Source organism: Meles meles, chromosome 5, assembly GCF_922984935.1.
Source record: "Meles meles chromosome 5, mMelMel3.1 paternal haplotype, whole genome shotgun sequence".
In the NCBI taxonomy this organism is placed as follows: domain Eukaryota; kingdom Metazoa; phylum Chordata; class Mammalia; order Carnivora; family Mustelidae; genus Meles; species Meles meles.
In genome coordinates, this window is record NC_060070.1 from 126,956,643 (window position 1) to 126,971,562 (window position 14,920).

Below are 14,920 nucleotides of genomic sequence, written 5' to 3' on the forward strand. Positions count from 1 at the left end.
ATTGGTGTAAGGTGATATCGCAATGTGGTCTGGATTTGAATCTCCCTGATGGCTAATGATGATGAACATTTTTTCACGTGCCTGTTAGCCATTTGTATGTCTTTACTGGACAAGTGTCTGTTCATGTATTCTGCCCATTTTTTGACGTTATGCTGAGTAAAATAAGTCAAGCAGAGAAAGTCAATTATCATATAGTTTTACTTACTTGCAGAGCATAAGGAATAACATGGAGGACATTAGGAAAAGGAAAGGAAAAGTGATTTGGGGGAAATCAGAGGGGAAGATGAACCATGAGAGACTGTGGACTCTGAGAAACAAACTGAGGGTTTTGGAAGGAGTGGGGTCGGGGGTTAGGTGAGCCTGGTGGTGGGTATTAAGGAAGGCATGTATTGCATGGAGCACTGGCTGTGGTAAATAAACAATGAATCTTGGAACACTGAAAAAATTTAAAAAATAAAAAAATAAAAGATACTGAACAGAAGCAAATAATGACCCCAAACTCTCAATTTTACAGATTTATTGAAAGGAAAAGAGATGCCAACAATTTGACAGATAATCTCTTAGACATCAAGATTTAGATTTGGCATGTTTTACACTTGATATTTAAAAATGGGTGAATCTTGAAATTCTAAAATACATCTACTTGTAGAACAGAAGTCAGGTATAAATAAAATTTTTTTTCAAAATTCTACTGAGAAGCTCTATTTTTAATTTCTTGAGGAATCTCCACACTGTTCTCCAAAGTGGCTGCACCAACTTGCATTCCCACCAACAGTATAAGAGGGTTCCCCTTTCTCCACAACCTCTCCAACACACGTTGTTTCCTGTCTTGCTAATTTTGGCCATTCTAATTGGTGTAAGGTGATATCTCAATGAGGTTTTAATTTGAATCTCCCTGATGGCTAGTGATGATGAGCATTTTTTCATATGTCTGATAGCCATTTGTATGTCCTCATTGGAGAAGTGTCTGTTCATATCTTCTGCCCATTTTTTGATATGATTATCTGTTTTGTGTGTGTTGAGTTTGAGGAGTTCTTTATAGATCCTGGATATCAACCTTTTGTCTGTACTGTCATTTACAAATATCTTCTCCCATTCCGTGGGTTGCCTTTTTGTTTTGTTGACTGTTTCCTTTGCTGTGCAGAAGCTTTTGATCTTGATGAAAGAACCAAGATGCCCTTCAATGGACGAATGGATAAGGAAGATGTGGTCCATATACACGATGGAGTATTATGCCTCCATCAGAAAGGATGAATACCCAACTTTTGCAGCAACATGGACGGGACTGGAAGAGATTATGCTGAGCGAAATAAGTCAAGCAGAAAGAGTCAAGTATCATATGGTTTCACTTATTTGTGGAACATAACGAAGAACATGGAGGACATGGGGAGATGGAGAGGAGAAGGGAGTTGTGGGAAATTGGAAGGGGAGATGAACCATGAGAGACTATGGACTCTGAAAAACAACCTGAGGGTTTTGAAGGGGTGGGGGGTGGGAGGTTCGGGAACCAGGTGGAGGGTAATAGAGAGGGCACGTATTGCATGGAGCACTGGGTGTGGTGCAAAAACAATGAGTACTGTTACGCTGAAAATAAGTAAATAAATTAAAAAAAAAAATTTCTACTGAGAGGCAAATGATCTGATAAAGAACAGATATAACAAGTTTATATTTTATTATTATTATTTTGAGAGAGAGAAAGGATGCTCAAGAGGGGGAGGTAGGGGCAGAGGGAGAGAGAGAATCTTAATCAGACTCCACATTCAGTGGTGAGCCTGATGTGGGGCTCCATCTCACGACCCTGAGATCATGACCTGAGCTGAAATCAGGAGTCAGATGCTTAACCAACTGAACCACCCAGGCGCCCCAAGAAAATCTCATTTTCTTATATTTCTTATATTTAAGCAGTTTAAAGATAAGGCCAATAGGAAAATATTTCTAAAAAGAGGTGCTCCACAAATTCATATTTTAAATACTACTTCCAGGATATATTCTGAGCTCAGTCTCCTAGATCTTCTACATGTCTGGAGCTGCTCAAAATTTAATGTTACTAATATTATTCGTGGGAGGTCTATGATCTTTAATTCCAAAGTCATTACAGTTATTTTTTATATACATGAAAAGAACAAATGGGAACTCAGAGAAAAATTGATGATGATGAGGAGGAGGAGGAGGAGAAGGAGGAAGATGGAGGGGAATCTGCTCCAACTAAGACAAAGAAGACTTAGGGGCGCCTAGGTGGCTCAGTGGGTTAAAGCCTCTGCCTTCAACTCAGGTCATGATCTCAGGGTCCTGGGATCGAGCCCCACATCAGGCTCTCTGCTCAAGCAGGGAGCCTGCTTCCTCCTCTCTCTCTCTCTCTCTCTCTCTGCCTACCTCTCTGTCTACTTGTGATCTCTGTCAAATAAATAAATAAAAATCTTAAAAAAAAAAAAAGACAAAGAAGACTTAGTGAAAACATTTAAACTGACATTTGAAGGGGAAGAGGAGTCAATCCCTTAAAAGATAAGGGAAGGGGGTGGTGAGCTCAGGGAGGCAGGACAACATGTGCACAGGCCAGGGTGGGCAGAGACCAAAGGGGCTGTGGGACCACAAGAATAGCAGTGCATCACAACCACCAACCATGAGCTTGGCAGTACAAGATGAGGCTAAGGGTCTTGAGTTTCATCCAGGAGCACAAGGCTACATAAGGCTCACAGTTCAACTGAAAAGCTATGTGCAAATGCTTCAATTTTTAAAAGAGATTGGGGGAGAAAACTGAAGAGAAAGGATACCTATATACAAGGATGATTCTTTTTTCTTTTTTTTTTACAAAAAGGAACCCACACTTAATGAAAGCTAAAATATTGCCTCAATCTTAATGTCATTTTAATACTCCACTTTGAAACAAGAGGGCGCCATAAAAAAACTTCAAAGTACCCCCCAAATAAATAAAAATAAAAGCATATAGTATGGAATACCAACTGCACAGAAGTATTTCAAGAGTCAAAATGGTAGATACCTGACCTTATCCTTCCAACCTACCTGCTTCAAAAGTTGGGAAAATCTAAGATGTTTAAAATAATAATAGAATTAAATCCAAAATTCAACTGTGGGCAATTAAATGTTGATGTTCATATGTAGTTACTTAGATTTCTTGCATTAATATCTGAACTAGATTTTCTTAATTTCTTTTTATATCTATATTAATACAGTAAACAGGGAATACCAGAGAACTCTAGTAGTTTCAGTTAAACTGGGAGTAAAAGTGTAAACATCTGCTATTTCTTTTTTCTAAAAAGAAACAGTACTATCTCTGCATATTGTTAGGGAACCACCCAATTTAGCTGACTAAAAGAGTTATCACAAATCATTCCAGTTCTTAGGAAAGAGAAAAGTTCTCAGAATTGAAAATTTTTAAAAATTAAAAAAATTTAAAATTTCAGGGAAAGAAAGATATATTACTATTCCAAAAAATGTGACTGGTACTGTGGAAATGTTAAGAAAATATAAATTAGTAGTGTATAATAGAATTTGAGACAATTTAAATCATTGTTCAAAGTTTTAAGAATTTTACAGATGTCAGTTAGGTTAAAATACTCAAAGCTGGAGCTTCAACTTTTACTCTATATACTGATTCACCTTTTTTTTTGAAGTGAGGTCCATGCTGACTAGCTTAAAACACGCTCAGCTTTATCAACACCATTATGTTAGCATATTTCTTTACCAACAACTGGCTGTAAGATACAATGGCTGACACCAGAAGTAAAACTTTCTGTGGGTCATTCATCTACAAAGTTTAGTCTTCTAACTTGTATTTGTGACAAACATGAAATTATTCTATGGTTACAGTTCTTAATATTACAGTTAAACTTTAGATTGACTACAAACAAGTCTATAGTGACCATTTCAAAATATTTTCAAAGAGGTTTAACTACTATAATCAAACAACCAAACTTAGATATGGCAACCACCACATAAGCACACAGTGGGACGCGGATGTGGCAGTTATCATGTAACATTTACCAGGACCCAGATTCAGTCCCTAAATGAGACCCAGAGAGGTAAAGTGGCTTCTTTAAGAGTGTATGGCTATTGGGTCACCTGACTGGCTCAGTCAGAAGACCATGCAACTCTTGATTTTAGGGTCCTGAGTTCCAGCCCCATGTTGGGTATAGAGATAAATAAATAAATAAACTTAAAAAACTAAAAAAAAAACAAAAAACGATGAACATGAAATTATTCTATGGTTACAGTTTCTTAATATTATAGTTAAACTTTTTAATTGCCTGCTTGAACTATGTATATATCTGGAGAGGTTTGCTGTTGTTGTTGTGTTTTGTTTTGTTTTGGCTTAGAGGCCAGCACCAGCATTTCTTTCTATTCTATTTTTCTAAAAAATTCAAGTTACTGGGTAACTTAGAATGAAGCACAATCCATTTTAAAATGTAATGCAGAAAATAGTGACACACAATGAAGAGCACCCTAAAAGAAATCACAGTTTTTATTAATTTTTAAATATTTGTGGTTAGTGTTAAGCAAAACTAACTCTGAAAAGGAAAACATTAAGAAGTTTATTTTTCTATTTTTCTATATATATATAAATTACATGTATAATTTATATATATATTTATACATATATATTTTATGTATTTTCTATTTTTATATATTTCTTATATAAAAATATTTATATTTTCTATTTCTATTATTATTTCTATTTCATTATTTTTTCTATTTCTGAAAATGATATAGAATTACAATGCAGAGCATATATGCTTATTTTTTAATTAACATATAATGTATTATTTGTTTCAGGGGTACAGGTCTGTGATTAATCAGTCTTACACAATTCACAGCACTCACCATAGCACATACCCTCCCCAATGACCATCTCCTAGCTATCCCATCCCTCCCATCACCTCCCCTAGAATATATGCCTATTAATAAAATAAATCATTATTTTGAATATAATATACACTAATGATTAATCACTGAAAAGAATTTAAACTTACAAGAGAAGTCAGTCCTTCATTATCTATAATCCAGTCTTCCTTTTCAGCTAACCTCTTTATTTCTAAAGAGAAAATAGCACACAAATACTTTTTATTATAATTATCTAGTTGAACTTTGCAGAGATAAAAATCTATAAATATTATGGGTTTTCATCGTTTTATTTGGGTTTGTAAAAAAAATGAAAATATAGGTAATAATATAAAACATAATTCTGGTAAACTCAAGGATTTAAATATGTATTATTTGACTGCTAGGCTAGGCTTAATGACAACTTCAGATAATGGTATATTACTTATTCAAACCACTCTTGAAAACAGTCAACATGTACAAAATAAACTACAAAATGTTTTTTTCCTAAAATATCTGATGAAAAACTTATATTCTGTTTTAATCTTAGACACTTCTGATGATTGGCAAAGGAATGCTACCTGTCCAAAACTTTAGCATTTCAGGCTGTCTCAGGTCCCTAGGCGGAGCAGGTAAATTCAGAGGACACTGCTGTTTCTCACCTGGATTCTGTTCCCTTTCTGTTGACACAGTATGTTTAGTCACCAATTCTGTAGAGATGTGACCTTTTTTTTTTTTTTTTTCAGATTTTATTTATTTGAGAGAGAGAGCACAGGTGAGAGGGAAGAGGCGGAGAGAGAACCTGAAGCAGAGTCCACACTGAGCACACAGAGCCAATGTTGGACTTGATCAATCCCACAACCACAAGATCATTACCTGAGCCAAAACCAAGAGTTGGATACTTAACCAACTGGGCCACCAAGGTGCCCCAAGATGTGACCTTCTTTTTTTTTTTTTTTTTTTAAGATTTTATTTATTTATTTGACAGACATAGATCACAGGCAGAGAGGCAGGCAGAGAGAGAGGAGGAAGCAGGCTCCCTGCTGAGCAGAGAGCCCAATGCAGGCTGGATCCAGGACCCTGGGATCATGACCTAAGCCGAAGGCAGAGGCTTTAACCCACTGAGCCACCCAGGCGCCCCAAGATGTGACCTTCTTAATTGAAAGTCCTGGTGACAGACACTTATGGCTTATGTTATTTATAATGATGTTCTTGACGGCCTTTGAAAATATTTAATATCCAAATTGCTGCTTTATAAAGATAACCCTTCTTTTTATGATTATATGCACAAAATCCTGAAAATTCTAAAAGGTATAAAGAAAATGTGCATCACTTATAATTTCTACTATACAGAAAACCACTGTTAGTCTCTCTTCTGACTTTACACTGGTATTTCTAAATATTTAAAATATACATACAGGGATGCCTGGGTGGCTCAGTCAGTTAAGTATCTGCCTTTGGCTCAGATCATGATCCCAGGGTCTTAGGATCGAGTCCCACATCGGACTCCTTTTCAGCGGGAGCCTGCTTCTGCCTCTGCCTACTGCTCCCCCTGCTTGTTCTCTCTCCCTTCCACTCTTTCTCTGATAAATAAATAAATAAATCTTTAAAAAATAAATAAAGTATACATCTTTTCAAAATTGGACTCATACTTTATATACATTTTATACTATACTATTTCTACTTAACATTTGCCATAAGGATATTCTTATATCCTGAAATATTTTCAAGTATATACATATTAATTTATGTATGGTCTGGCATCTCAGGTAAATAGATTTGGAAAGATATTTAGAAAAGGAAAAAAATCCTATTGAACAGCTATTTCTGATCTAAAATATTCAAATTCCCATAAAATTAATTCTGTCATTTTCAAGGATTAGAAGATAGAAAGAGGTGGCATATTTAGATAATCGTTACCTAGCAAATGTCATCAATTTTTCTTAACATACCTTCTGCTGTGTGTTGCAATGTGACCATCACACAACGTACTCGGAGATCCAAAATGAGATCCTGGATAGTCTGTAACATGTCATTAGGAATTTCAAGAGCAGTCAACGATTCATAAGTAAGCCTGTGAAAGAGACACAATAAAACAAAAATGAGCAGAGTAGGGTATTGAAGCAATTCCTGTCATCAGTTTGGCCAGGCTATGGAGGTTATAAGCTACAATATTATACTGGGCCCGGGGAAAGTAAAACTGTAACAGGAATCATAATACAGCACTAATACCAAATTAAACAATAAGAAGACACTCATTCAGTATGACATTCTCATCAAACATAAGCACCAGGAAGGTTTAGCTTAGATGTTCTATGATACAGAGGAAATACTGGAGGCAAGAAGACAGAACAAAATTCTTTGTTGACTATAGTAAAAAATCTTATCCCAAATTGAATGTGTTGGTATTTCTTTTTTTTCCTCAAAAAGACAAAAAAAAATTACCGCTTTTCAGAAGAATGAGTCTATATTTACCTTATGGTCTGGATGACATGAGCAAGCCACTGTCCTGAGAGCTCAGATTTCACCTCCCAGCCTCCATACTGCCTCACTCCACATTCTGGGATGCTGAGTGGGAGCAGGGCTCCACGGATCAACTTCACAAGACACTGCATTACTTCTTGAATCATTTTCTAGATAATGATGAGAGTAAAACTGCATTAAAAGTCATTAATTTGACTAAATCAGCTAAAGGAATCTGCCTGAACAATGATGAATAGTTTGAATGTAAAGTTTTCTAGTAACTTTGGTTGAGAAAACCTTACCCTGTGAAAAAGTCTACATACTTATCCTTAACTTACCTTAAAATCATTTTGTCTTTGCCTTACATTCTTTGATCTTTCAATCTGGCCTGATTTCTCCGCAGTCTTAAAAATGAAAAAAGCAAAATCAAATATATTAGTTGTCTTCAGATAAAAATAAGAAATGACTTACCAGTTGTATATAAAGAGACCATAAGATACAGTTGTAACTTGACTGAAAGGAATGTTAAAGACATAATCTAAGTTTCTGATTTAAAAACAGACTTAGGGGCGCCTGGGTGGCTCAGTGGGTTAAGCCGCTGCCTTCAGCTCAGGTCATGATCTCAGGGTCCTGGGATCGAGTCCCACATCGGGCTCTCTGCTCAGCGGAGAGCCTGCTTCCCTTCCTCTCTCTCTGCCTGCCTCTCTTGTGATTTCTCTCTGTCAAATAAATAAATAAAATCTTTAAAAAAAAAAAATAAATAAAAATAAAAAAATAAAAACAGACTTAGAAAAACTTTCTTATTCCAAAAAGAAGTTATTCATCTTCTTAAAAACCTTTAAACACAATTTCCATAAATAAGCCTAAGAATTAAGTTGAAATTACCTTTTTTGTAGGTGAATTTCATGTGCCATGTTCATTAATAATTGTTTATGGTTAAACCTAAATCATACCCAGGATAACCTTCTCAATATTATTTCTCATTAGCTAGTATAGAAAAAAAAGGAAAAGTAAACTCTGGATTAACATCTAGGAATCTTGGGCTATCCATTCCCTTCCTTTAAGCATTTATAAATAAGCATTATACTTGGCATTTTATTTTTAAAAAATTACAAATCACTGTTCTTTCAGGGATTTATAGTTTAATTCAGGAGAGAATATATTCCAGAATTCTAAAACTAAATTTTTATGTATTTACCACTAGCCATGTTTTCCTTTATATTTCTTTCTCCTTAAAGTAGTATGTGGAAGACTACATTGATTAAAAGAGAAATATATTCAACTGGATTTTAGTTACCTTTTTACTCCCAAATTTTCTTTTTTTTTTTTCCCATTTTATTTATTTTTTCAGCGTAACAGTATTCATTCTTTTTGCACAACACCCAGTGCTCCATGCAAAACGTGCCCTCCCCATTACCCACCACCTGTTCCCCCAACCTCCCACCCCTGACGGGCATTTTATATGGTAATATTTAGTTGTTAGAAAATTACTCCCAAATTTTCTAACAACTAAATATTACCATATAAAATGCCCGAGATGGGAGGGTAAGCTTGGAAAACTTTCCAAATACAGAAATAATAACAAAATGGTACGGTAAAAACAAAAATTCTGATATTTCACTAACACAATGTGAAATTATCCTTTAAAGGTAAAATGCTTATGAATCATTTACTAGAGACATGTCAAGAGAACTTTCAAGTTGACAACTGACTTCAAGTTGATTTTAAAATACATATAATGTTCCATATATTTTTGGTATAAGCCAGAGAAACAGCTTATAGAGTTCATTATTATGATAAGCATTACTAACATGAATGAGCAAAAGAAGGGTAAGGATTGCTGAATGTTTTCCACAAAAACATCAGACATACCTGTTAAAAAGTGGTCAACATACACATATATACATACCTCTTCAAGCTCTAGTTTACATTTGTTGTGTAATTTTATATTAAATTATATAGCTTTTATAATTTTTTCTTTATAGAAATGTACTTCTGCTTTTAAAGAATCAAAGTTTAATTTTTGAAAAAAACTAAGCCTAAAATTCACCTCAGTAATAATTCAATAAGCAAATTCTAAAATTCATTAAGAAACAACACTCAAAAGTCTTTATACATGAGGATTTCACTTAGAAGCTGATGTTTTTGTCCCTTCATTTTTAAAAACAAATGAGAAGTAACTGAAGTGTTTTAAAGTGACAGTGAGGGGGCGCCTGGGTGGCTCCATGGGTTAAAGCCTCTGCCTTAGGCTCAGGTCATGATCCCAGGGTCCTGGGATTGAGCCCCGCATCAGGCTCTCTGCTCAGCGGGGAGCCTGTTTCTCCCTCTCTCTCTGCCTGCCTCTCTGCCTAGTTGTGATTTCTCTGTCAAATAAATAAAATATTTAAAGTGACAGTGAGAAGTGACTATAGGAGCTGGTATTAGCACAGCCAATTAGAAGGATGTTGCACTCACCTAGGTGAGCAATCACAGCAACTAAGGCGAAAGGAGGTAAGCCACGAACTCGTGTGGATGGCTCAGACACAAGATTCCAAGGTATAGGTGACTGAACCTGTGAATTCTACTGGGTGTTTCAGCGAGAAAGATGTCAAGAGTGTCAAGAGTGACTCCCATCTGAGTCATGACCACTCAGGTAAGTCCAACTGGCCCTGAATGTCGGTTAGCCTACTTTCTGTTTCTGTCAAAGCGTGATGCTCTGATTCAAAGTAACACTACAGGCAATATAGTGGCCTAGGTGTAGAAAAGCAAATGAATGGGCCCAGGCTTACCAAGGTGATATATTAGCTATTCTCTAATTAATGCAGTTTGTCAGGTCTAGTCTTAGGCACTTTTTTTTCTCTATACACTCTCACTAATTTATTCTCAAGGCTTCACATATCATTTCTGTCTAGTGTCTTCCTATTTTGGATTTTGTACTCAATTCCAACATGTGTGTATATGTAGGGGGAGGAATTTTCCCTCAAGAACAAGGAATTCTCCAGACACTGGCTGGGTGTCCTCAATTCAACTCAATTCTGACACAATGTACCTAGAGATAACATCTAATCCCACAAGTTAAAGGCCCAGTCCTACAAGATTTGCACCCCCCAACACACAGTTAGATGCCAATCTCAAGACCAGGTTGTCACCTGCACTTCTGACCTACTGACTACAGATCAGAGGTTCCTATAATTCCCTGCATGGGTTCAATTAACATGTTACAACAGCTCACAGAACTAGGAAATGTGTTTACCCATTAGATTACCAGTTTATTATAAAAGGATACAACTCAGAAACAGTTGGGGCAAGGTATAAGGAAAGGATGCAGTGCTTCCATGCCCTCTCTTTGCATCTCCACACATTCACCAACCTGGAAGTTCTCTAAGCCCTGTCCTTTGGGTTTTTATGGAGGCTTCATTGCAAAGGCATGACTGATTATATCACTGGCCATTGGCAACTGATTCAACTTCCAGCTCCATTCCCCTACCTACAGGTCTGAGGGTTAGACTGTAAATTTCAACCCTCTAATTGTATCGTTGGTGATCCAAGCAATCAGCACCCCATCCTTAGGTGGCAATGGAGGTCACGTTATTAACAAAAGACACATTGTTAATAAAAAAACTTCATTTAAGGGAATTCCCAGGGTTTTAGAGCTCTGTGGCCAAAACCAAAAGACCATATATATTTCTTATTATAAATCACAATGTCACACTTCCAAATTTATATTTCTACCTCTGAAGCCCAAATCTGATTTTCAGATTGTCTACTTCATGTCTCTTCTTGAATAACTCACAATAATCTCAAACTCAATACATTAAAAGTAGAAAACTGGTATTTTCCTCCAAGCATGTTCTTCAAGTCTGACTTTGTAAATGTCACACCTACTTATTTGAGAGTCCATTTGGTAGCTCTATGTTAACTCTTGCCCTCATCTTACTTATTCCATCGGTAAGTCTGGTCAACACTACTTCCAAAATACAAATGAAATCTATCATTTTCTCTCCAACTCCACTAACAAAACCTTAATCCAAACACAATCATTTCCTGCTCAGACAGCTTCAATAGTTTACCCACTCTGCCTTTTGTTCCCTGCCAATTCATTCTTGAACAAATAACCAGACTGGTCTTTTTAAAATCAAAACTCTGATCAGGTTACTCCACCAGTTAGGGTCTATTGGTGGCTTCCCACCATACTTGGAATACACATTCTTTACCATGGTCTGTAACAAAGCCTTGTTAGTTGGTCCCTGCTTCCTCCTCTAGCCTCATCTCCTGCTTCTCCTGATACCCTAAACCACAGCTCAGTATACTCTGAATGTTTTTACCTTCTGTTTTTCAAATATGCCAAGCTCCTTTCCTTGGCTTTGCAATGTGCTGTTGTTTCTTCCTAATACATTCTTTTTCCTGATTCTTTGTGTGGCTGTTTCCCTCTTATGTTTCAAGTTTTGGTTTCAATGTCATCTCCTCAGAGAGATTTTCCCTGACCTCCATCCCACTGATATTCTTTATCTTAGAACCCTACTTGTTTCTTTTATAGCTATTAGCAAAATTTAAGATAAATTTTTAAAAAATTGATTTTGATTCTGTCTAAGAGGGGAGATGTCATATTTATCTTGGTCACTATTTTATATATTTATATATTTTAGAATTTACATTATATATATGTTACATGTACATACACGTATATATATATACGTGTATGTACATGTATCAGTACCTGTCACATAGTGTGTTCAGGATATTTGGTGAATGAAGGATCACCTAGGGTTAGCATTCCTCAGGACCTCCTGGCATATATTTTAGAAAGCATACTGCTAGGATAATTTGAAGGTCTTCTTTAAAAAACTTGAACTCCTAGGTCTCTACAAGGCTAAATGGCCCTTTGAAGGAGATCTGCCAGGCATAATCCTATGATATATTCCTGAAAAGTCCAACAGATTCACTGCTTCTCCTAGAGATTTAAAATAACAAAAGGGATAAACAGAGGTTTAAGAATTCCCTGTGAATACTGAGGGTTGGGAGGACTCCTGTAGGTGTGGAATTCAGATGTTGCTAAGGAACCCAGCACCCACTGTGATATGAAAAGGTACAGAATGACACTGGAATTCTATACTGTAAAACCTAAGTTAAGGACCTTGTGATGGTTAATTCTACCTGTTAACCTGAGTGGGCCACAAGGTGCTCAGATATTCATTTAACATTATTCTGGATATGTCTGTGAGAGTGTTTTTGGATGAGATTAACATTTGAATTGGTAGGCCAAGGAAAGCAGACTGTCCTCATTCATGAGGGTGGAACCCATCCAATCAGTGGAAGGCCTGACTAGAACAAAAAAGCTGACCCTCTAACTCCTCCCGCTTCACTGCCTTGAATGGGGACACTGAACTGAAACATTGGTACTTCCTGGATCTCGAGCCTCTTGGCTTTCAGATTGGAACTACACCGTGGGCATTCTTGAGTCTCCAACTTGAGGACTGCAGATCCTAGGACTTCTTAACCTCTATAATCAGGTAAGCCAAATTCCTTTTGTAAATCTTTCTCTTTATACACAGTTGGAAGCAGAATCAACATCTTCTTGGTTCTATTTCTCTGAACCCTGAATGACAGTGCTGGTTTAGTGTGCTATGGACAAAGGGATGGAGCTCTGAAATAAAGGCATAATTTGTCTCAATAATGAGTCAAGCCAGCATAATACTGTAAGTATACCAATAACAGATGGTGCTTTTCTAATTCTAGCTGTCACAGTACTTAATACTGAACTTTTTGTATAGTAGGCTTGTTTAATGGGCTAGTTATTTCATAGCTTTGTTGTAAATATTTTTAAATCAAAGACAAGACTGAAGATCAATCTTTACAAAACATTATATCAAAATTAAAACTAAATTTTGCCTATTAAACAGGTGCTAATGAATGCATGATGACATTTACTAGACAAAATAATTTATAAACTTCAAGGACTGGTCTCCAAATACATAGAAATTGGAGAGGGCAGGAATTAGTTTTAAGGCATACCTCTTGAAACTGTTAATTAAAAAACAGTTACTTGTCAACATATTGAACTACATGAGTTGCCCTATTTTTAAAAGAAAATCTAATTTTGGAAGATAAAGTGCATTTAAATTTATATACTATGAGTTATACAACTTTTTAAAATGTTGATTTTTAAAATTATTTGGATGTTTAAAAATTATTTAAGATTTAAATGTTTAAAAATTATTTGGATGCCTTAACATTTTCACTCCAAATTATATTATATTTAGGGTATATCTAAAGGTGAGATCTCAACCTAATATTAACCATTTCGTTAACTAAAAACCTTAACTCTTTCCTGCACACACAGACCAAAACTACTTTGTGGTAAGACCAACGGCTAGATTTCACTGTTCTGATTCATGTATGTTACTTCACATGGGCATGACTGGTTTGAAAAACTATTTTTTAAACTGTTGGAAACTCCATCTAAATCTTTAACGGATGGGCTCTTGATAAAGCAAAATAGTTCTCTAACTAGAAAAAAACCCTTCAAGTAAATTTTGTTTAAATATTACAAAACTCTCTTATCTGAGTTTAAATACCAACTATCAAAAGCCTTGGAACTCTTCGTAGTTTTAATTTAATTAAGTTTCTGGATTTCACTAATAGTTTGATATGGTGGCCACACATTCCTAACTCCTCCATTCCATTCCCTCTACTACCCTGCAGTGTCTTTCTCACTTTTCAATAGAGGATAAATAGTTTAAAAACATACCCAAATCAGTATAGTGAATTATACTCAATTAACAATTATTACTATAAGCTCTTAAAAGCTTAAAAATACAGATAGGTAGAAATACCATAGGCATATCCAACAACTAATGTTTCACTAAAATATCCCAGGTGAAAATCTTAGGAATTTTATGAACTCTAAAAAACTCAAGATAAGGCAAATACTATCTTTGTGTGGTAGGCGACTTACAGCAATCAATCTGGAAGGAAGAAATATTGGACTGGAAACAAATAACTAGGTCTAAAATCCATTTCCTAAGGTACTAATTCTTCTGATGAGTGAATCCATCTAGACATTATTCAGTATTACTCTAGTAGTTCAACAGTCCACTATTTCTTTTTTTTTTTTAAGATTTTATTTATTTATTTGATAAAGAGAGAGACAGAGAGCATACAAGCAGAGGGAGCAGCAGAAGGAGAGAGAGAAGTAGGCTTTCTGCTGAGCAGGGACCCCAGTGCAGGGCTCAGCCTCAGGACCCTGGGATCATGACCTGAGCCAAAGGCAGACACTTAACCAACTGAGCCACCCAGGCACCCCAACAGTCCACTATTTCTTAATGCTACTAAACTTTATTCTCTGAACACCTATTATGTGCCAGGCCAATACAATTTTAAATACTGGAATAAATATGTATTCTAAATAATAAGATTAAATTTTCATTTACCTGCTGGACACTGTTATAAGCACTTTACCGACATTAACTCGTTTAATCCTCAAACCTGACCTGTGCAATCAGGCATAGAGTAATGAAGTTATTTGCCTCAAGTCGCAGCTAATAAGTGATATATATTGGACACATCTATTTAAACACTAAAATTAGTGTTCTGTAAAAGAGCTATCTATTAACACGATCAGTCAAGGGACTGATATGGAAGC

The 14,920-nt window shown here is 35.9% G+C and overlaps 1 protein-coding gene across 8 annotated transcripts in view; it reads right to left on the reverse strand.

The window, feature by feature from the left end:
* EXOC2 (exocyst complex component 2) overlaps window positions 1-14,920 on the reverse strand; it is a 297,739-nt gene that overhangs the window by 120,896 nt on the left and 161,923 nt on the right. For all 8 annotated transcript variants that reach the window (XM_046004926.1, XM_046004927.1, XM_046004920.1 and 5 more), the window contains 4 exons: window positions 7,638-7,703; window positions 7,312-7,469; window positions 6,789-6,910; window positions 4,989-5,050 (listed from right to left, as the gene is read on the reverse strand). In XM_046004926.1, coding sequence (XP_045860882.1) covers window positions 4,989-5,050; window positions 6,789-6,910; window positions 7,312-7,469; window positions 7,638-7,703 — 408 coding nt within the window. The remainder of the gene's footprint in view (window positions 1-4,988; window positions 5,051-6,788; window positions 6,911-7,311; window positions 7,470-7,637; window positions 7,704-14,920) is intronic.